Source organism: Nerophis ophidion, linkage group LG12, assembly GCF_033978795.1.
Source record: "Nerophis ophidion isolate RoL-2023_Sa linkage group LG12, RoL_Noph_v1.0, whole genome shotgun sequence".
In the NCBI taxonomy this organism is placed as follows: domain Eukaryota; kingdom Metazoa; phylum Chordata; class Actinopteri; order Syngnathiformes; family Syngnathidae; genus Nerophis; species Nerophis ophidion.
In genome coordinates, this window is record NC_084622.1 from 15,122,664 (window position 1) to 15,145,917 (window position 23,254).

A 23,254-nucleotide genomic window follows, 5' to 3' on the forward strand; every position below is an offset into this window, starting at 1 on the left:
GACGTGTTTACATGGCGTTTACATGTGTTTACATGACGTGTTTACATGCCGTGTTTACATGGTGTTTACATGACATGTTTACATGGTGTTTACATGATGTGTTTACATGACGTGTTTACATGGCGTTTACATGATGTGTTTACATGGCGTTTACATGATGTGTTTACATGACGTGTTTACATGTGTTTACATGACGTGTTTACATGGCGTTTACATGATGTGTTTGTTTACATTGCGTGTTTACATGACGTGTTTACATGATATGTTTACATGACGTGTTTACATAACATGTTTACATGACATGTTTACATGACGTGTTTACATGGTGTGTATACATGACGTGTTTACATGGCGTTTACATGTGTTTACATGACGTGTTTACATGGCGTGTTTACATGGCATGTTTACATGACGTGTTTACATGGTGTTTACATGTGTTTACATGACGTGTTTACATGGCGTGTTTACATGGTGTTTACATGGTGTTTACATGATGTGTTTACATGATGTGTTTACATGTTGTGTTTACATGACATGTTTACATGATGTGTTTACATGACGTGTTTACATGGCATGTTTACATCGTGTTTACATGGCATGTTTACATGAGATGTTTACATGAAATGTTTACATGGTGTTTACATGACATGTTTACATGGTGTTTACATGAGGTGTTTACATGACGTGTTTACATGGCTTTTACATGATGTGTTTCCATGGCGTTTACATGATGTGTTTACATGGTGTTTACATGATGTGTTTACATTACGTGTTTACATTACGTGTTTACATGACGTGTTTACATGGCGTGTTTACATTACGTGTTTACATGACATGTTTACATTATATGTTTACATGACGTGTTTACATGACATGTTTACATGACATGTTTACATGACGTGTTTACATGGTGTGTTTACATGACGTGTTTACATGGTGTTTGCATGGTGTTTACATGCTGTGTTTACATGTCGTGTTTACATGACGTGTTTACATGTCGTGTTTACATGACGTGTTTACATGATGTGTTTAGATGACGTGTTTACATGACATGTTTACATGATGTGTTTACATGACATGTTTACATCGTGTTTACATGGCGTGTTTACATGAGATGTTTACATGAAATGTTTACATGGTGTTTACATGACATGTTTACATGGTGTTTACATGATGTGTTTACATGACATGTTTACATGGCATTTACATGATGTGTTTACATGACGTGTTTACATGACGTGTTTACATGACGTGTTTACATGAAATGTTTACATGATGTTTACATGAAATGTTTACATGAAATGTTTACATGAGGTGTTTACGTGACATGTTTACATGGTGTTTACATGATGTGTTTACATGGCGTGTTTACATGACGTGTTTACATGATGTGTTTACATGAAATGTGTACATGGTGTTTACATGACGTGTTTACATGGCGTTTACATGATGTGTTTACATGACGTGTTTACATGACGTGTTTACATGGCATGTTTACATGACATGTTTACATGACGTGTTTACATGGCGTTTACATGATGTTTTTACATGACGTGTTCACATGACGTGTTTACATGATGTGTTTACATGACGCGTTTACATGACGTGTTTACATGGCGTTTACATGATGTTTTTACATGATGTGTTTACATGACGTGTTTACATGAGGTGTTTACATGGCGTTTACATGATGTGTTTACATGACGTGTTTACATGACATGTTTACATGACGTGTTTACATGGCGTGTTTACGTGACGTGTTTACATGGCTTTTACATGTGTTTACATTACGTGTTTACATGCCGTGTTTACATGGTGTTTACATGGTGTTTACATGATGTGTTTACATGTCGTGTTCACATGACATGTTTACATGATGTGTTTACATGACGTGTTTACATGACATGTTTACATCGTGTTTACATGGCATGTTTACATGAGATGTTTACATGAAATGTTTACATGGTGTTTACATGACATGTTTACATGGTGTTTACATGAGGTGTTTACATGACGTGTTTACATGGCTTTTACATGATGTGTTTCCATGGCGTTTACATGATGTGTTTACATGGTGTTTACATGATGTGTTTACATGACGTGTTTACATGATATGTTTACATGACGTGTTTACATTACGTGTTTACATGACGTGTTTACATTATATGTTTACATGACGTGTTTACATGACATGTTTACATGACATGTTTACATGACGTGTTTACATGGTGTGTTTACATGACGTGTTTACATGGTGTTTACATGCTGTGTTTACATGTCGTGTTTACATGACGTGTTTACATGATGTGTTTAGATGACGTGTTTACATGACGTGTTTACATGACATGTTTACATGATGTGTTTACATGACATGTTTACATCGTGTTTACATGGCGTGTTTACATGAGATGTTTACATGAAATGTTTACATGGTGTTTACATGACATGTTTACATGGTGTTTACATGATGTGTTTACATGACGTGTTTACATGGCATTTACATGATGTGTTTACATGATGTGTTTACATGACGTGTTTACATGGTGTTTACATGAAATGTTTACATGGTGTTTACATGAAATGTTTACATGATGTTTACATGAAATGTTTACATGAAATGTTTACATGAGGTGTTTACATGACATGTTTACATGGTGTTTACATGATGTGTTTACATGGCGTCTTTACATGACGTGTTTCCATGATGTGTTTACATGAAATGTGTACATGGTGTTTACATGACGTGTTTACATGGCGTTTACATGATGTGTTTACATGACGTGTTTACATGACGTGTTTACATGGCGTGTTTACATGACATGTTTACATGACATGTTTACATGGTGTTTACATGATGTGTTTACATGGCGTCTTTACATGACGTGTTTCCATGATGTGTTTACATGAAATGTGTACATGGTGTTTACATGACGTGTTTACATGGCGTTTACATGATGTGTTTACATGACGTGTTTACATGACGTGTTTACATGGCGTGTTTACATGACATGTTTACATGACATGTTTACATGACGTGTTTACATGGCGTTTACATGATGTTTTTACATGACGTGTTCACATGACGTGTTTACATGATGTGTTTACATGACGCGTTTACATGACGTGTTTACATGGCGTTTACATGATGTTTTTACATGATGTGTTTACATGACGTGTTTACATGACGTGTTTACATGGCGTTTACATGATGTGTTAACATGACGTGTTTACATGACATGTTTACATGACGTGTTTACATGCCGTGTTTACATGACGTGTTTACATGGCGTTTACATGTGTTTACATGACGTGTTTACATGCCGTGTTTACATGGTGTTTACATGACATGTTTACATGGTGTTTACATGATGTGTTTACATGACGTGTTTACATGGCGTTTACATGATGTGTTTACATGGCGTTTACATGATGTGTTTACATGACGTGTTTACATGTGTTTACATGACGTGTTTACATGGCGTTTACATGATGTGTTTGTTTACATTGCGTGTTTACATGACGTGTTTACATGATATGTTTACATGACGTGTTTACATAACATGTTTACATGACATGTTTACATGACGTGTTTACATGGTGTGTTTACATGACGTGTTTACATGATGTGTTTACATGTCGTGTTTACATGACGTTTTTACATGATGTGTTTACATGACGTGTTTACATGACATGTTTACATCGTGTTTACATGGCATGTTTACATGAGATGTTTACATGAAATGTTTACATGGTGTTTACATGACATGTTTACATGGTGTTTACATAATGTGTTTACATGACGTGTTTACATGGCGTTTACATGATGTGTTTACATGGCGTTTACATGATGTGTTTACATGGTGTTTACATGATGTGTTTACATGGTGTTTACATTACGTGTTTACATGACGTGTTTACATGATATGTTTACATGGCGTGTTTACATGACGTGTTTACATGACGTGTTTACATGACGTGTTTACATGGTGTGTTTACATGTCGTGTTTACATGACGTGTTTACATGATGTGTTTACATGACGTGTTTACATGACATGTTTACATCGTGTTTACATGGCATGTTTACATGACATGTTTACATGCCATGTTTACATGCCATGTTTACATGAAATGTTTACATGGTGTTTACCTGACATGTTTACATGATGTGTTTACATGACGTGTTTACATGATGTGTTTACATGATGTGTTTACATGACGTGTTTACATGATGTGTTTACATGATGTGTTTACATGACGTGTTTACATGATGTGTTTACATTATGTGTTTACATGACGTGTTTACATGATGTGTTTACATGATGTGTTTACATGATGTGTTTACATGACGTGTTTACATGATGTGTTTACATGACGTGTTTACATGATGTGTTTACATGATGTGTTTACATGATGTGTTTACATGACGTGTTTACATGGTGTGTTTACATGACGTGTTTACATGATGTATTTACATGATGTGTTTACATGACGTGTTTACATGACGTGTTTACATGACCTGTTTGTTTACATGATGTGTTTACATGACTTGTTTGTTTACATGACATGTTTACATAACGTGTTTACATGATGTGTTTACATGACATGTTTACATGATGTGTTTACATGACATGTTTACATGATGTGTTTACATGATGTGTTTACATGTTGTGTTTACATGACATGTTTACATGACATGTTTACATGATATGTCTACATGACGTGTTTACATGACGTGTTTACATGGTGTTTACATGATGCGTTTACATGTCGTGTTTACATGACATGTTTACATCGTGTTTACATGGCATGTTTACATGAGATGTTTACATGAAATGTTTACATGGTGTTTACATGACATGTTTACATGGTGTTTACACGATGTGTTTACATGACGTGTTTACATGACGTGTTTACATGACGTGTTTACATGGCGTTTACATGATGTGTTTACATGGCGTTTACATGATGTGTTTACATGGTGTTTACATGATGTGTTTACATGACGTGTTTACATGGCGTTTACATGATGTGTTTACATTACGTGTTTACATGACGTGTTTACATGATATGTTTACATGACGTGTTCACATGACGTGTTTACATGACATGTTTACATGACGTGTTTACATGGTGTGTTTATATGACGTGTTTACATGGTGTTTACATGGTGTTTACATGATGTGTTTACATGTCGTGTTTACATGACGTGTTTACATGATGTGTTTACATGACGTGTTTACATGACATGTTTACATCGTGTTTACATGGCATGTTTACATGAAATGTTTACATCGTGTTTACATGACATGTTTACATGACGTGTTTACATGATGTGTTTACATGACGTGTTTACATGATGTGTTTACCTGACATGTTTACATGATGTGTTTACATGACGTGTTTACATGATGTGTTTACATGACATGTTTACATGACATGTTTACATGACGTGTTTACATGGTGTGTTTACATGACGTGTTTACATGGTGTTTGCATGGTGTTTACATGCTGTGTTTACATGTCGTGTTTACATGACGTGTTTACATGTCGTGTTTACATGACGTGTTTACATGATGTGTTTAGATGACGTGTTTACATGACATGTTTACATGATGTGTTTACATGACATGTTTACATCGTGTTTACATGGCGTGTTTACATGAGATGTTTACATGAAATGTTTACATGGTGTTTACATGACATGTTTACATGGTGTTTACATGATGTGTTTACATGACATGTTTACATGGCATTTACATGATGTGTTTACATGACGTGTTTACATGACGTGTTTACATGACGTGTTTACATGAAATGTTTACATGATGTTTACATGAAATGTTTACATGAAATGTTTACATGAGGTGTTTACGTGACATGTTTACATGGTGTTTACATGATGTGTTTACATGGCGTGTTTACATGACGTGTTTACATGATGTGTTTACATGAAATGTGTACATGGTGTTTACATGACGTGTTTACATGGCGTTTACATGATGTGTTTACATGACGTGTTTACATGACGTGTTTACATGGCATGTTTACATGACATGTTTACATGACGTGTTTACATGGCGTTTACATGATGTTTTTACATGACGTGTTCACATGACGTGTTTACATGATGTGTTTACATGACGCGTTTACATGACGTGTTTACATGGCGTTTACATGATGTTTTTACATGATGTGTTTACATGACGTGTTTACATGAGGTGTTTACATGGCGTTTACATGATGTGTTTACATGACGTGTTTACATGACATGTTTACATGACGTGTTTACATGGCGTGTTTACGTGACGTGTTTACATGGCTTTTACATGTGTTTACATTACGTGTTTACATGCCGTGTTTACATGGTGTTTACATGGTGTTTACATGATGTGTTTACATGTCGTGTTCACATGACATGTTTACATGATGTGTTTACATGACGTGTTTACATGACATGTTTACATCGTGTTTACATGGCATGTTTACATGAGATGTTTACATGAAATGTTTACATGGTGTTTACATGACATGTTTACATGGTGTTTACATGAGGTGTTTACATGACGTGTTTACATGGCTTTTACATGATGTGTTTCCATGGCGTTTACATGATGTGTTTACATGGTGTTTACATGATGTGTTTACATGACGTGTTTACATGATATGTTTACATGACGTGTTTACATTACGTGTTTACATGACGTGTTTACATTATATGTTTACATGACGTGTTTACATGACATGTTTACATGACATGTTTACATGACGTGTTTACATGGTGTGTTTACATGACGTGTTTACATGGTGTTTACATGCTGTGTTTACATGTCGTGTTTACATGACGTGTTTACATGATGTGTTTAGATGACGTGTTTACATGACGTGTTTACATGACATGTTTACATGATGTGTTTACATGACATGTTTACATCGTGTTTACATGGCGTGTTTACATGAGATGTTTACATGAAATGTTTACATGGTGTTTACATGACATGTTTACATGGTGTTTACATGATGTGTTTACATGACGTGTTTACATGGCATTTACATGATGTGTTTACATGATGTGTTTACATGACGTGTTTACATGGTGTTTACATGAAATGTTTACATGGTGTTTACATGAAATGTTTACATGATGTTTACATGAAATGTTTACATGAAATGTTTACATGAGGTGTTTACATGACATGTTTACATGGTGTTTACATGATGTGTTTACATGGCGTCTTTACATGACGTGTTTCCATGATGTGTTTACATGAAATGTGTACATGGTGTTTACATGACGTGTTTACATGGCGTTTACATGATGTGTTTACATGACGTGTTTACATGACGTGTTTACATGGCGTGTTTACATGACATGTTTACATGACATGTTTACATGGTGTTTACATGATGTGTTTACATGGCGTCTTTACATGACGTGTTTCCATGATGTGTTTACATGAAATGTGTACATGGTGTTTACATGACGTGTTTACATGGCGTTTACATGATGTGTTTACATGACGTGTTTACATGACGTGTTTACATGGCGTGTTTACATGACATGTTTACATGACATGTTTACATGACGTGTTTACATGGCGTTTACATGATGTTTTTACATGACGTGTTCACATGACGTGTTTACATGATGTGTTTACATGACGCGTTTACATGACGTGTTTACATGGCGTTTACATGATGTTTTTACATGATGTGTTTACATGACGTGTTTACATGACGTGTTTACATGGCGTTTACATGATGTGTTAACATGACGTGTTTACATGACATGTTTACATGACGTGTTTACATGCCGTGTTTACATGACGTGTTTACATGGCGTTTACATGTGTTTACATGACGTGTTTACATGCCGTGTTTACATGGTGTTTACATGACATGTTTACATGGTGTTTACATGATGTGTTTACATGACGTGTTTACATGGCGTTTACATGATGTGTTTACATGGCGTTTACATGATGTGTTTACATGACGTGTTTACATGTGTTTACATGACGTGTTTACATGGCGTTTACATGATGTGTTTGTTTACATTGCGTGTTTACATGACGTGTTTACATGATATGTTTACATGACGTGTTTACATAACATGTTTACATGACATGTTTACATGACGTGTTTACATGGTGTGTATACATGACGTGTTTACATGGCGTTTACATGTGTTTACATGACGTGTTTACATGGCGTGTTTACATGGCATGTTTACATGACGTGTTTACATGGTGTTTACATGTGTTTACATGACGTGTTTACATGGCGTGTTTACATGGTGTTTACATGGTGTTTACATGATGTGTTTACATGATGTGTTTACATGTTGTGTTTACATGACATGTTTACATGATGTGTTTACATGACGTGTTTACATGGCATGTTTACATCGTGTTTACATGGCATGTTTACATGAGATGTTTACATGAAATGTTTACATGGTGTTTACATGACATGTTTACATGGTGTTTACATGAGGTGTTTACATGACGTGTTTACATGGCTTTTACATGATGTGTTTCCATGGCGTTTACATGATGTGTTTACATGGTGTTTACATGATGTGTTTACATTACGTGTTTACATTACGTGTTTACATGACGTGTTTACATGGCGTGTTTACATTACGTGTTTACATGACATGTTTACATTATATGTTTACATGACGTGTTTACATGACATGTTTACATGACATGTTTACATGACGTGTTTACATGGTGTGTTTACATGACGTGTTTACATGGTGTTTGCATGGTGTTTACATGCTGTGTTTACATGTCGTGTTTACATGACGTGTTTACATGTCGTGTTTACATGACGTGTTTACATGATGTGTTTAGATGACGTGTTTACATGACATGTTTACATGATGTGTTTACATGACATGTTTACATCGTGTTTACATGGCGTGTTTACATGAGATGTTTACATGAAATGTTTACATGGTGTTTACATGACATGTTTACATGGTGTTTACATGATGTGTTTACATGACATGTTTACATGGCATTTACATGATGTGTTTACATGACGTGTTTACATGACGTGTTTACATGACGTGTTTACATGAAATGTTTACATGATGTTTACATGAAATGTTTACATGAAATGTTTACATGAGGTGTTTACGTGACATGTTTACATGGTGTTTACATGATGTGTTTACATGGCGTGTTTACATGACGTGTTTACATGATGTGTTTACATGAAATGTGTACATGGTGTTTACATGACGTGTTTACATGGCGTTTACATGATGTGTTTACATGACGTGTTTACATGACGTGTTTACATGGCATGTTTACATGACATGTTTACATGACGTGTTTACATGGCGTTTACATGATGTTTTTACATGACGTGTTCACATGACGTGTTTACATGATGTGTTTACATGACGCGTTTACATGACGTGTTTACATGGCGTTTACATGATGTTTTTACATGATGTGTTTACATGACGTGTTTACATGAGGTGTTTACATGGCGTTTACATGATGTGTTTACATGACGTGTTTACATGACATGTTTACATGACGTGTTTACATGGCGTGTTTACGTGACGTGTTTACATGGCTTTTACATGTGTTTACATTACGTGTTTACATGCCGTGTTTACATGGTGTTTACATGGTGTTTACATGATGTGTTTACATGTCGTGTTCACATGACATGTTTACATGATGTGTTTACATGACGTGTTTACATGACATGTTTACATCGTGTTTACATGGCATGTTTACATGAGATGTTTACATGAAATGTTTACATGGTGTTTACATGACATGTTTACATGGTGTTTACATGAGGTGTTTACATGACGTGTTTACATGGCTTTTACATGATGTGTTTCCATGGCGTTTACATGATGTGTTTACATGGTGTTTACATGATGTGTTTACATGACGTGTTTACATGATATGTTTACATGACGTGTTTACATTACGTGTTTACATGACGTGTTTACATTATATGTTTACATGACGTGTTTACATGACATGTTTACATGACATGTTTACATGACGTGTTTACATGGTGTGTTTACATGACGTGTTTACATGGTGTTTACATGCTGTGTTTACATGTCGTGTTTACATGACGTGTTTACATGATGTGTTTAGATGACGTGTTTACATGACGTGTTTACATGACATGTTTACATGATGTGTTTACATGACATGTTTACATCGTGTTTACATGGCGTGTTTACATGAGATGTTTACATGAAATGTTTACATGGTGTTTACATGACATGTTTACATGGTGTTTACATGATGTGTTTACATGACGTGTTTACATGGCATTTACATGATGTGTTTACATGATGTGTTTACATGACGTGTTTACATGGTGTTTACATGAAATGTTTACATGGTGTTTACATGAAATGTTTACATGATGTTTACATGAAATGTTTACATGAAATGTTTACATGAGGTGTTTACATGACATGTTTACATGGTGTTTACATGATGTGTTTACATGGCGTCTTTACATGACGTGTTTCCATGATGTGTTTACATGAAATGTGTACATGGTGTTTACATGACGTGTTTACATGGCGTTTACATGATGTGTTTACATGACGTGTTTACATGACGTGTTTACATGGCGTGTTTACATGACATGTTTACATGACATGTTTACATGGTGTTTACATGATGTGTTTACATGGCGTCTTTACATGACGTGTTTCCATGATGTGTTTACATGAAATGTGTACATGGTGTTTACATGACGTGTTTACATGGCGTTTACATGATGTGTTTACATGACGTGTTTACATGACGTGTTTACATGGCGTGTTTACATGACATGTTTACATGACATGTTTACATGACGTGTTTACATGGCGTTTACATGATGTTTTTACATGACGTGTTCACATGACGTGTTTACATGATGTGTTTACATGACGCGTTTACATGACGTGTTTACATGGCGTTTACATGATGTTTTTACATGATGTGTTTACATGACGTGTTTACATGACGTGTTTACATGGCGTTTACATGATGTGTTAACATGACGTGTTTACATGACATGTTTACATGACGTGTTTACATGCCGTGTTTACATGACGTGTTTACATGGCGTTTACATGTGTTTACATGACGTGTTTACATGCCGTGTTTACATGGTGTTTACATGACATGTTTACATGGTGTTTACATGATGTGTTTACATGACGTGTTTACATGGCGTTTACATGATGTGTTTACATGGCGTTTACATGATGTGTTTACATGACGTGTTTACATGTGTTTACATGACGTGTTTACATGGCGTTTACATGATGTGTTTGTTTACATTGCGTGTTTACATGACGTGTTTACATGATATGTTTACATGACGTGTTTACATAACATGTTTACATGACATGTTTACATGACGTGTTTACATGGTGTGTTTACATGACGTGTTTACATGATGTGTTTACATGTCGTGTTTACATGACGTTTTTACATGATGTGTTTACATGACGTGTTTACATGACATGTTTACATCGTGTTTACATGGCATGTTTACATGAGATGTTTACATGAAATGTTTACATGGTGTTTACATGACATGTTTACATGGTGTTTACATAATGTGTTTACATGACGTGTTTACATGGCGTTTACATGATGTGTTTACATGGCGTTTACATGATGTGTTTACATGGTGTTTACATGATGTGTTTACATGGTGTTTACATTACGTGTTTACATGACGTGTTTACATGATATGTTTACATGGCGTGTTTACATGACGTGTTTACATGACGTGTTTACATGACGTGTTTACATGGTGTGTTTACATGTCGTGTTTACATGACGTGTTTACATGATGTGTTTACATGACGTGTTTACATGACATGTTTACATCGTGTTTACATGGCATGTTTACATGACATGTTTACATGCCATGTTTACATGCCATGTTTACATGAAATGTTTACATGGTGTTTACCTGACATGTTTACATGATGTGTTTACATGACGTGTTTACATGATGTGTTTACATGATGTGTTTACATGACGTGTTTACATGATGTGTTTACATGATGTGTTTACATGACGTGTTTACATGATGTGTTTACATTATGTGTTTACATGACGTGTTTACATGATGTGTTTACATGATGTGTTTACATGATGTGTTTACATGACGTGTTTACATGATGTGTTTACATGACGTGTTTACATGATGTGTTTACATGATGTGTTTACATGATGTGTTTACATGACGTGTTTACATGGTGTGTTTACATGACGTGTTTACATGATGTATTTACATGATGTGTTTACATGACGTGTTTACATGACGTGTTTACATGACCTGTTTGTTTACATGATGTGTTTACATGACTTGTTTGTTTACATGACATGTTTACATAACGTGTTTACATGATGTGTTTACATGACATGTTTACATGATGTGTTTACATGACATGTTTACATGATGTGTTTACATGATGTGTTTACATGTTGTGTTTACATGACATGTTTACATGACATGTTTACATGATATGTCTACATGACGTGTTTACATGACGTGTTTACATGGTGTTTACATGATGCGTTTACATGTCGTGTTTACATGACATGTTTACATCGTGTTTACATGGCATGTTTACATGAGATGTTTACATGAAATGTTTACATGGTGTTTACATGACATGTTTACATGGTGTTTACACGATGTGTTTACATGACGTGTTTACATGACGTGTTTACATGACGTGTTTACATGGCGTTTACATGATGTGTTTACATGGCGTTTACATGATGTGTTTACATGGTGTTTACATGATGTGTTTACATGACGTGTTTACATGGCGTTTACATGATGTGTTTACATTACGTGTTTACATGACGTGTTTACATGATATGTTTACATGACGTGTTCACATGACGTGTTTACATGACATGTTTACATGACGTGTTTACATGGTGTGTTTATATGACGTGTTTACATGGTGTTTACATGGTGTTTACATGATGTGTTTACATGTCGTGTTTACATGACGTGTTTACATGATGTGTTTACATGACGTGTTTACATGACATGTTTACATCGTGTTTACATGGCATGTTTACATGAAATGTTTACATCGTGTTTACATGACATGTTTACATGACGTGTTTACATGATGTGTTTACATGACGTGTTTACATGATGTGTTTACATGACGTGTTTACATGATGTGTTTACATGACGTGTTTACATGATGTGTTTACATGACGTGTTTACATGACCTGTTTGTTTACATGATGTGTTTACATGACTTGTTTTTTTACATGACATGTTTACATAACGTGTTTACATGATGTGTTTACATGACATGTTTACATGATGTGTTTACATGATGTGTTTACATGTTGTGTTTACATGACGTGTTTACATGATATGTTTACATGACGTGTTTACATGACGTGTTTACATGACGTGTTTACATGGTGTGTTTACATGACGTGTTTACATGGTGTTTACATGATGTGTTTAAATGACGTGTTTACATGGTGTTTACATGATGTGTTTACATGATGTGTTTACATGAGGTGTTTACATGACATGTTTACATTGTGTTTACATGGCATGTTTACATGACATGTTTACATGAAATGTTTACATGGTGTTTACATGACATGTTTACATGATGTGTTCACATGACGTGTTTACATGGCGTTTACATGATGTGTTTACATGACGTGTTTACATGACGTGTTTACATGACATGTTTACATGAAGTGTTTACATGACGTGTTTACATGACATGTTTACATGACATGTTTACATGACGTGTTTACATGATATGTTTACATGACGTGTTTAAATGACGTGTTTACATGACATGTTTACATGACGTGTTTACATGGTGTGTTTACATGACGTGTTTACATGGTGTGTTTACATGATGTGTTTACATGACGTGTTTATATGATGTGTTTACATGACGTGTTTACATGACTTGTTTGTTTACATGACATGTTTACATGACTTGTTTGTTTACATGACATGTTTACATAACGTGTTTACATGATGTGTTTACATGACATGTTTACATGATGTGTTTACATGACGTGTTTACATGATGTGTTTACATGGCGTGTTTACATGACGTGCTTACATGATGTGTTTACATGACCTGTTTGTTTACATGATGTGTTTACATGACTTGTTTGTTTACATGATATGTTTACATAATGTGTTTACATGACGTGTTTACATGGTGTTTACATGATGTGTTTACATGACGTGTTTACATGATTTGTTTACATGACGTGTTTACATGGCATGTTTACATGACATGTTTACATGACATGTTTACATGATGTGTTCACATGACGTGTTTACATGGCGTGTTTACATGGCGTTTACATGATGTGTTTACATGAAATGTTTACATGACGCGTTTACATGACGCGTTTACATGATATGTTTACATGACGTGTTTACATGACGTGTTTACATGACGTGTTTACATGACGTGTTTACATGGTATGTTTACATGGTATGTTTACATGACGTGTTTACATGACGTGTTTACATGACGTGTTTACATGTCGTGTTTACATGACGTGTTTACATGATGTGTTTACATGATGTGTTTACATGACGTGTTTACATGATGTGTTCACATGACGTGTTTACATTACCTGTTTGTCTACATGATGTGTTTACATGACGTGTTTACATGACGTGTTTACATTATATGTTTACATGAAGTGTTTACATGACGTGTTTACATGACATGTTTACATGACGTGTTTACATGATATGTTTACATGACGTGTTTAAATGACGTGTTTACATGACATGTTTACACGACGTGTTTACATGGTGTGTTTACATGACGTGTTTACATGGTGTGTTTACATGACGTGTTTACATGGTGTGTTTACATGATGTGTTTACATGACGTGTTTATATGATGTGTTTACATGACGTGTTTACATGACCTGTTTGTTTACATGATGTGTTTACATGACTTGTTTGTTTACATGACATGTTTACATAACGTGTTTACATGATGTGTTTACATGACATGTTTACATGACGTGTTTACATGATGTGTTTACATGACGTGTTTACATGACATGCTTACATGATGTGTTTACATGGCCTGTTTGTTTACATGATGTGTTTACATGACTTGTTTGTTTACATGATATGTTTACATAATGTGTTTACATGTCGTGTTTACATGGTGTTTACATGATGTGTTTACATGACGTGTTTACATGATTTGTTTACATGACATGTTTACATGGCATGTTTACATGACATGTTTACATGACATGTTTACATGACATGTTTACATGGTGTTTACATGATGTGTTTACATGACGTGTTTACATGGCGTTTACATGATGTGTTTACATGACATGTTTACATGACGCGTTTACATGATATGTTTACATGACGTGTTTACATGACGTGTTTACATGGTATGTTTACATGACGTGTTTACATGACATGTTTACATGACGTGTTTACATGTCGTGTTTACATGATGTGTTTACATGATGTGTTTACATGACGTGTTTACATGATGTGTTCACATGACGTGTTTACATTACCTGTTTGTCTACATGATGTGTTTACATGACTTGTTTGTTTACATGACATGTTTACATAACGTGTTTACATGATGTTTTTACATGATGTGTTTACATGACATGTTTGTTTACATGACATGTTTACATGATGTGTTTACATGACGTGTTTACATGACGTGTTTACATGATGTGTTTACATGACGTGTTTACATGACGTGTTTACATGATGTGTTTACATGACGTGTTTACATGATGTGTTTACATGACCTGTTTTTTTACATGATGTGTTTACATGAAGTGCTGCAGACAGAAAATGTCTGACTTAGTGATTGGAAACATCATCCTCAGTCCTCATTACTACAGCGGAACCTCCAAAGTCCAACACAATATAAGACATGACACACCATAACAAACATGTACAGTAAGAACCATAACAAACATGTACTGTACAGTAACAAACATGCACAGTAAGCACCATAACGAACATGTACAGTAAGCACCATAACAAACATGTACAGTAAGCACCATAACAAACTTGTACAGTCAGAACCATAACAAACATGTACAGTAGGAACTTTAACAAACATGTAAAGTAAGAACCATAAAAACATGTACAGTAAGAACCATAACAAACATGTAAAGTAAGAACCATAAAAACATGTACAGTAAGAACCATAACAAAAATGTAAAGTAAGCACCCTACTCTCGGGCTTTAGAGCGCACTGCATCAGTTTTTAAAAGGAATACATTTTTTACATATATTAGCCGCAGATATATACCTTTACGAAATATTGTGTTAATGTTTATTCCCATACCTTCATTGTTTCACACGGCAGTAAAACAAAACAGAGGTCATGGCCATGGAGCCACTAGCTGCGGAAGACGTTTTGGGGAATTTACAAAAGTGAAACAATAAAAAGCATAATGAAAATGTAAGTTAATATTATTAACTCCTGTAAACATGTTGCATATTAGCTACTGCTAACCATATCAGCTTGATTACATGACAAATGCACGTGCAAATAAGCATGAAAACACTCTTACAGACGCCACACATGAGACGCTTTAGTAAGTACAAACACTTTTAGTTACAGTGTAAAACTTACAAAGTGTGTTGAATGAAGAATCCTTCCGAGCAGAAATGCTGAAGACGAAACAGGATATACTTACGGTTCAAGGCACGAAACAAGAAATACATGTTCAACCCGCAGTGAGCGAGCCTGCCCACAAGATGACGCCAGAGCACAGACAATAACACACCTATTCACCAGCTGCGTTTCCAATTACCCTGAGACATGCGCAAAACCTAAAAATCACAATAAAAATAGGTCGTTTTTCAGACGTTTTAATTTTTACGTTTTTCACAAAACCATGATGGAAACACTTTTTTCGCATTTTAAGGATGGCTAAACACCAAACCGACTGGCGCCCATGCAGGACAACCAGAGCACTGAACCCACACCAAACAAGAATGACAAACACATTTCGGGAGAACATCCGCACTGCGACACAACATAAACACAACAGAACAAATACCCAGAATCCCATGCAGCCCTGTCTTGGTCTGCCTTCCGAGCGGTTGGCCGGGGTCGAGCGACAGGTGGTCTCATGGGTGGTCTCACGGGTCCCTTCCCCGCAATCGAGGGCGACCCGCAGGCTCGGAGAGACCCTACAAGTGTCAAGGAAGTTGACTGCTTTGGTCTTCTACTGCAGTGGCTGCAATATCATCCTCACGATGGAGTCTCGGGTGATGAGATCTTACTTACGAAAATTACGGCTCATGACGTAAAACACCCTTTAAAGCAGGGGTCTCAAACTCCATTTGCCTGGGGGTCGCTGGATGCAGACACTGAGCGAGGCTGGGCCGCAAGAAAAGATTACTTAAAAATTCTAACATGCACGTTTAATGAATTCACCTTCTTTGAACTGCTTACCCACCCTGGCAACATACCAGTCAAATCTCCCCATTTTTCCAGGAGAAACCCGAATATAGGTGCATTTCCCGGGGTAAGCGTTGTCCAAATATTAGTCCTGATTTACACCCAGTTAACAATACCATAAGAGTTTCGTGTTAGCGCCGCCTTTACCGCCTTTTAATACATGTCATCGCTATCAACTTAACATCATATGAACAGCGTGCCGGCCTGGTTAAAAACAGTAAAACACTTTGGTTGATACACGTGAGTGACCGCAAGACATACTGTGTCAACAGCCATGCAGGTCACACTGAGGGTGGCCGTATAACAAGTTTATCACTGTTACAAATATGCGCCGCACTGTGAACACACACCAAACTAGAATGACAAACACATTTTGGGAGAACATCCGCACTGTAACACAGCATAAACACAACAGAACAAATACCCAGAACACCTTGCAGCCCTAACGCTTCACCTGCACCGATGTGTTGCCTTTAAAGGCCTACTGAAACCCACTACTACCGACCACGCAGTCTGATAGTTTATATATCAATGATGAAATATTAACATTGCAACACATGCCAATACGGCCTTTTTAGTTTACTAAATTGCAATTTTAAATTTAGCACGGAAGTATCATGCTAAAACGTTGCGTTATGATGACGCATGCGCATGACGTCACGCATTGTAGAGGACATTTGGTTCCAGCACTGTTCACAGTCGTCTCTTTTCATCGCATAATTCCACAGTATTATCTTTTTCAATTTGTTCAATGAATAATGGAGACGTCAAAGAAGAAAGCTGTAGGTGGGAAGCGGTGTATTGCGGCCATCTTTAGCAACACAAACACAGCCAGTGTTTCCTTGTTTACATTCCCGAAAGATGACGGTAAAGCTTTAATATGGAACAGAGCGGTCAAGCGAACATGGTTTCCTACCACATGTCAACCGGCAGGTTTCGGTGAGAAACTGGTGGTAATAAGTCGGCTCTTACCCTAGACATGAGCGGCGAGCTTGCGTCGTTCCTCCTGCACCTGTCAAAGAGGCAGCTGCGACTCTCTTGCCTCCTCCCATCCGGCCACCCCCGACCGTCGGATGCTTCCACCGTTGTCGGAGGGGAAAAAAACAATTTCAGCCCGGCCCAACTGGCTGCCTTTGCCTCGTCGAGAAACATTGATTCCTCGGAAACACTGGCGGTCACCACACCTCTGGCCACACCCATCCGACTTTGAGGCTGTACAGGTACGACCATATAATCTCACTAAAACATTAGTAACACAACAAGCAGATAATGGATTTTCCAGAATTATCCTAGTAAATGTGTCTAATAACATCTGAATCGCTCCCACTGCCCTCGTATTTTTTTCTTTTTTTTTCTCGTCCGTCACTCTCACTTTCCTCATCCACGAATCTTTCAGCCTCGCTCAAATTAACGGGGAAATCGTCGCTTTCTCGGTCCGAATCGCTCTCGCTGCTGGTGGCCATGATTGTAAACAATGTTCAGATGTGAGGAGCTCCACAACCCGTGACGTCACGCGCACATCGTCTGCTACTTCCAGTACAGGCAAGGCATTTTTTTATTAACGACCAAAGGTTGCGAACTTTATCGTGGATGTTCTCTACTAAATCCTCTCAGCAAAAATATGGCAATATCGCGAAATGATCAAGTTTGACACATAGAATGGAGCTGCTATCCACGTTTAAATAAGAAAATCTCATTTCACTAGGCCTTTAACTTAACTAGTCACCAATGGATGATACATCAGAGAAATATGTGGGCGGAGCCAGAGCAGGAAGTGTTTACAGGGTTATAGATTGTGCTGCTGTGACAAAGAGTCATTTTAAAGCTGAATGAGTTGAAGTCTGGTAGATGTTTTGAACTTTGCAGGTTCCGCTGTATATGCCAAAAAAGCACACATACATGCACATGAGTCTTAATTATTAGCCCCACCCCTAATATCTAGCCACTGTCACTCTATAAACTCTAGTCTTTTTATTTCTGCTGCTCTCACTTCCCCTCACCTTCATCTTCACCTTCAAAAGCCAACATGAAGGCTGAATTTTTCTTTCTTCAGTCGGAGTTGCAAGTTATGAAACAGCACCCCCGCAGGTTACATGATCAAATTGCAACTATAGCGGTAGATACAGTATATCTGGAGATGCATGGATAGGTAAAGCAGATTTTTATTGTCTGATTTAACTGCAAATTCTAAAACAAAATAGGTATAAAACTGCAATTTCTAAAAAAAATGTTTTTTTTAAATGGTAACTGAGTCCCTAGATTGACAGATATATGAACAAAACCATTTTAAAATGTCTTCTTTGTTTGATTTCTACTTCAAATTCTAAAAAAAAAAAGGTGCCTCCACAGGTTATAAAATAAAGTGGCAACTCAATCACGAGATAGAACAGGGGTCACCAACGTGGTGCCCGTAAGGACCAGATGAGTCGCCCGCTGGCCTGTTCTAAAAATAGCTCAAATAGCAGCACTTACCAGTGAGCTGCCTCTATTTTTTAAATTGTATTTATTTACTAGCAAGCTGGTCTCGCTTCGCTCGACATTTTTAATTCTAAGAGAGACAAAATTCAAATAGAATTTGAAAATCCCCCAAAAATATTATAAAGACTTGGTCTTCACTTGTTTAAATAAATTCATTTATTTTTTTACTTTGCTTCTTATAACTGTCTGAAAGACCATTTTAGAGAAAAAATACAACCTTAAAAATGATTTTAGGATTTTTAAATACATATACCTTTTTAACTTTTAAATTCATTTTTCTTTTTTCCTGACAATTTAAATCAATGTTCAAGATTTTTTTTTTTTTGTAAAAAATAATTAATGAATTTTAATTTAATTCTTCATTTTAGCTTCTATTTTTTCGACGAAGAATATTTGTGAAATATTTCTTCAAACTTATTTTGATTAAAATTAAAAAAAAATATTCTGGCAAATCTAGAAAATCTTTAGAATCAAATTTAAATCTTATTTCAAAGTCTTTTGAATTTCTTTTTTAAAAAATTCTGGAAACTCTAGAAGAAATAATGATTTGTCTTTGTTAGAAATACAGCTTGGTCCAATTTGTCATATATTCTAACAAAGTGCAGATTGGATTTTAACCTATTTAAAACAATTCATCTTAATCAGGAAAAATTACTAATGATGTTCCATAAATTATTTTTTTAATTTAAAAAAAAAAGATTCGGATTAGTTAGTTTTTCTCTTCTTTTTTTCGGTTGAATTTTGAAGATAAACTGTTTCAAAATTTAATTTTCATTTTTTTCCTGTTTTCTCCTCTCTTAAAAGTCCTTTTTCATCATCATTTATTCTCTACAAAAAACCTTCCGTGAAAGGAAAAAAAATGTACGACGGAATGACAGACAGAAATAACCATTTTTTAATATATATATAGATTTATTTATTAAAGGTAAATTGAGCAAATTGGCTATTTCTGGCTATTTATTTAAGTGTGTATCACACTGATAGCCCTTCGCATTAATCAGTACCCAAAAAGTAGCTCTTGGTTTCAAAAAGCTTGGTGACCCCTGAGATAGAGAAACAATATTATTATTTTTTTTTTTTTTACTGCAACAAATTCTAAATAAAAATTGGGTTTTAAAAAAATGTTGTGCCCACAGGTTATAAAATAAAGTGGCAACTCGATAGATTGATAGGTAGACACATAAATAGATAAAATATATATATAAAGATAGACGGATAAATAGATGTATAAAACAGCATTAAAAGGTTGTTTTCTTTATGTTATATTAACTGAAAATGATAAAAAAAAGAGTGTTTTAAGAAAATGTCCACCTTGCTGGTTATGAGATAAAAGGATAACTCAATCAATTGATTGATGCACAATTTTTTTATGTTTTCTTTGTTTGACCTTGATGTAAATTTTAAGCAGTATTAAAAATGTGTTTTTTTTACTACGGATTCGAAATAAAAATTGGATTTTAAAAAATTACGCCCCCACAGGTTATAAAATAAGTGGCAACTCGATAGATAGATAGATAGATAGATAGATCGATAGATAGATGGATAGATAGATAGATAGATAGATAGATAGATAGATAGATAGATAGATAGACAAAACAGTATTAAAATTTAGTTTTCGTTGTCTGATTTTACGTGAAAATTCAAAAAAAAAAAAATAGATGGGGTTTAAAAAATGTCCACCTTGGTGGTTATAAGATAGAATGGTAACATAATCAATAGATTGATAGATTCACAAAATCATTCAAAATGTTGTTTTCTTTATTATACTTTAACTTCGATTTAGAGCAGTTTTAAAAATTTGTTTTTTTTTTACTACAAATTCTAAATAGAACTTGGGTTTAAAAAAAATGGCGCCCCCACCTGTTATAAAATAAAGTGGCAACTCGAAAGATAAACGGATATTAAAAATTTGAACTTTAACAGCAAATTCTAAACAAATAGATGTTTTTAAAAATGTCCTTAAAAAAAATGGTGCCCCTGCTGGTTAGCAGGTGTAGTGAATATTCCACATGTGTTCTACACGGGCAGCACAGTGGAACAGGGGTTAGTACATGTGCCTCACAATACGAGGGTCCTGGGTTCAATCCCTGGGTCGGGATCTTTCTGTGTATCCCCAGGTGCATGTTCTCCCCCTCACTGCTTGGCCCCTCCCACCTCCAAAGACATGCGCATAGAAATAGGCTCCTCCCACCTCCAAAGACATGCACCCGGTGATAGGCCTATGTTGGCCCTGTGATGAGGTGGTGACTTGTCCAGGGTGCACCCCGCCTTCCGCCCGAATGCAGTTGGGATAGGCTCCAGCACCCCCTGCGACCCCAAAAGGGACAAGCGGTACAAAATGGGTGGTTGGATGTTCTACACAGGCAAAATTTGTCTTACAACTGATGTTTCTCCTTTACTGTCTCCTTCTCTCTCTCTCCCTCTCTCCTCATTCCTAATTGATTGACCATCTCCTTGTCTCCGCCTCCCCTACGTTCTCCTCTGGCTCCTCCTAGACCACATAGCCCACATCATAGAGCTGCTGGGGTGTATTCCCAGGCACTTTGCACTCTCTGGAAAATATTCCCGGGAGTTCTTCAACAGAAGAGGTAGCACTGGGCGGGACAGCTGTCATGGGGGGGCGGAGACACGCGGACGTCCCACATGGACAAGCAATGAGACTTAAAATCTGTCACATTTCTTCCATCGTGGCGGAAGTGTGTGTCTGTCCCCAGCATGTGTGCGTGCGTGCGTGTGCGTGTGTGTGTGTGTGTGTGTGTGTGTGTGTGCGTGTGCATGCTGTAACGGTGCGTGTCCCCTCTGTGACGTATGTGATGGTGGTGGTGAGCACAGACCACATCGCTCTGATCATGGAGCTCCTCGGGAAGGTCCCACGCAAAGTCTTCCTTGACGGGAAGTTCAGCCGAGAGTTTTTCTCCAAGAAAGGTAAACCTTCAAAGTAAAGTAACCCTTCTAAGACTGCCTGAGGTGTCAGTGGGCGGGGCCTGAGGAACTCTTTAGGGGCCTCAAGCTACCTAAAGGTCTCATCTTGTATGACTTCATCTTTGACATAGTGTTAGACGCATGGACCTGTCTGTCACTTTAAATAGGAACTCTGCTTTTTGGGGAATGTTGTTATGTTCATAACCTTTATAAGAGACAACACACCTCCTTTTGTAGGCTTTTAAATATGATATGTAAGAGGTAACTTTATAACCCTCCATCAACGTTTTATATACACACTGCAAGTATATTTATCACCTTCATAACAATATGTAATATGTACAATATAC

General features: G+C 36.3%; 1 protein-coding gene across 1 annotated transcript in view; it reads left to right on the plus strand.

Moving 5' to 3' along the window:
- Nucleotides 1–23,254, plus strand: part of LOC133563745 (uncharacterized) — a 60,694-nt gene that overhangs the window by 30,472 nt on the left and 6,968 nt on the right. The window contains exon 4 of the mRNA XM_061918042.1: nucleotides 22,441–22,570. Within this exon, the coding sequence (XP_061774026.1) occupies nucleotides 22,441–22,570 (130 nt within the window). The remainder of the gene's footprint in view (nucleotides 1–22,440; nucleotides 22,571–23,254) is intronic.